This window comes from Penaeus monodon, chromosome 19 (genome assembly GCF_015228065.2).
Source record: "Penaeus monodon isolate SGIC_2016 chromosome 19, NSTDA_Pmon_1, whole genome shotgun sequence".
NCBI classification, from domain to species: Eukaryota; Metazoa; Arthropoda; class Malacostraca; order Decapoda; family Penaeidae; genus Penaeus; species Penaeus monodon.
The window spans coordinates 14,153,016-14,153,316 of NC_051404.1; the positions used below are offsets into that span (position 1 = coordinate 14,153,016).

At 46.2% G+C, this 301-nt stretch overlaps 1 protein-coding gene across 2 annotated transcripts in view; it reads right to left on the reverse strand.

Annotated features, from left to right (window-relative positions):
• Nucleotides 1-301, reverse strand: part of LOC119585077 (ATP-binding cassette sub-family A member 3-like) — a 16,804-nt gene that overhangs the window by 4,297 nt on the left and 12,206 nt on the right. For both annotated transcript variants that reach the window (XM_037933697.1, XM_037933698.1), the window contains exon 17: nt 80-230. In XM_037933697.1, the coding sequence (XP_037789625.1) occupies nt 80-230 (151 nt within the window). The remainder of the gene's footprint in view (nt 1-79; nt 231-301) is intronic.

The window sequence follows — 301 nt, forward strand, 5'->3', positions numbered from 1 at the left end:
TCAACAACAATAACAACAATATATCTTGACGCATGTCAACTAATATTCATCCAGAAAACCGTTAACGAGTTGGCGTTACCTGGTGCTTGAGCGACGGTGAAATAATCCTTCGAATCCATTAACATGAAGACTATAAAGACTGCCAAAGCGGACACCATATATGTAAGGAGGTCCCACAGGAAGGTCGTGGTCCACAGAGCCCACAGTGGAGCGCCTGTCATGACTTGGACCTGCGTGAGGGAAGATTTGTGTGTTATGCTTGTCAGTTGAGTAAGGGAGAGGAAGGAAGAGATGGGGGGAT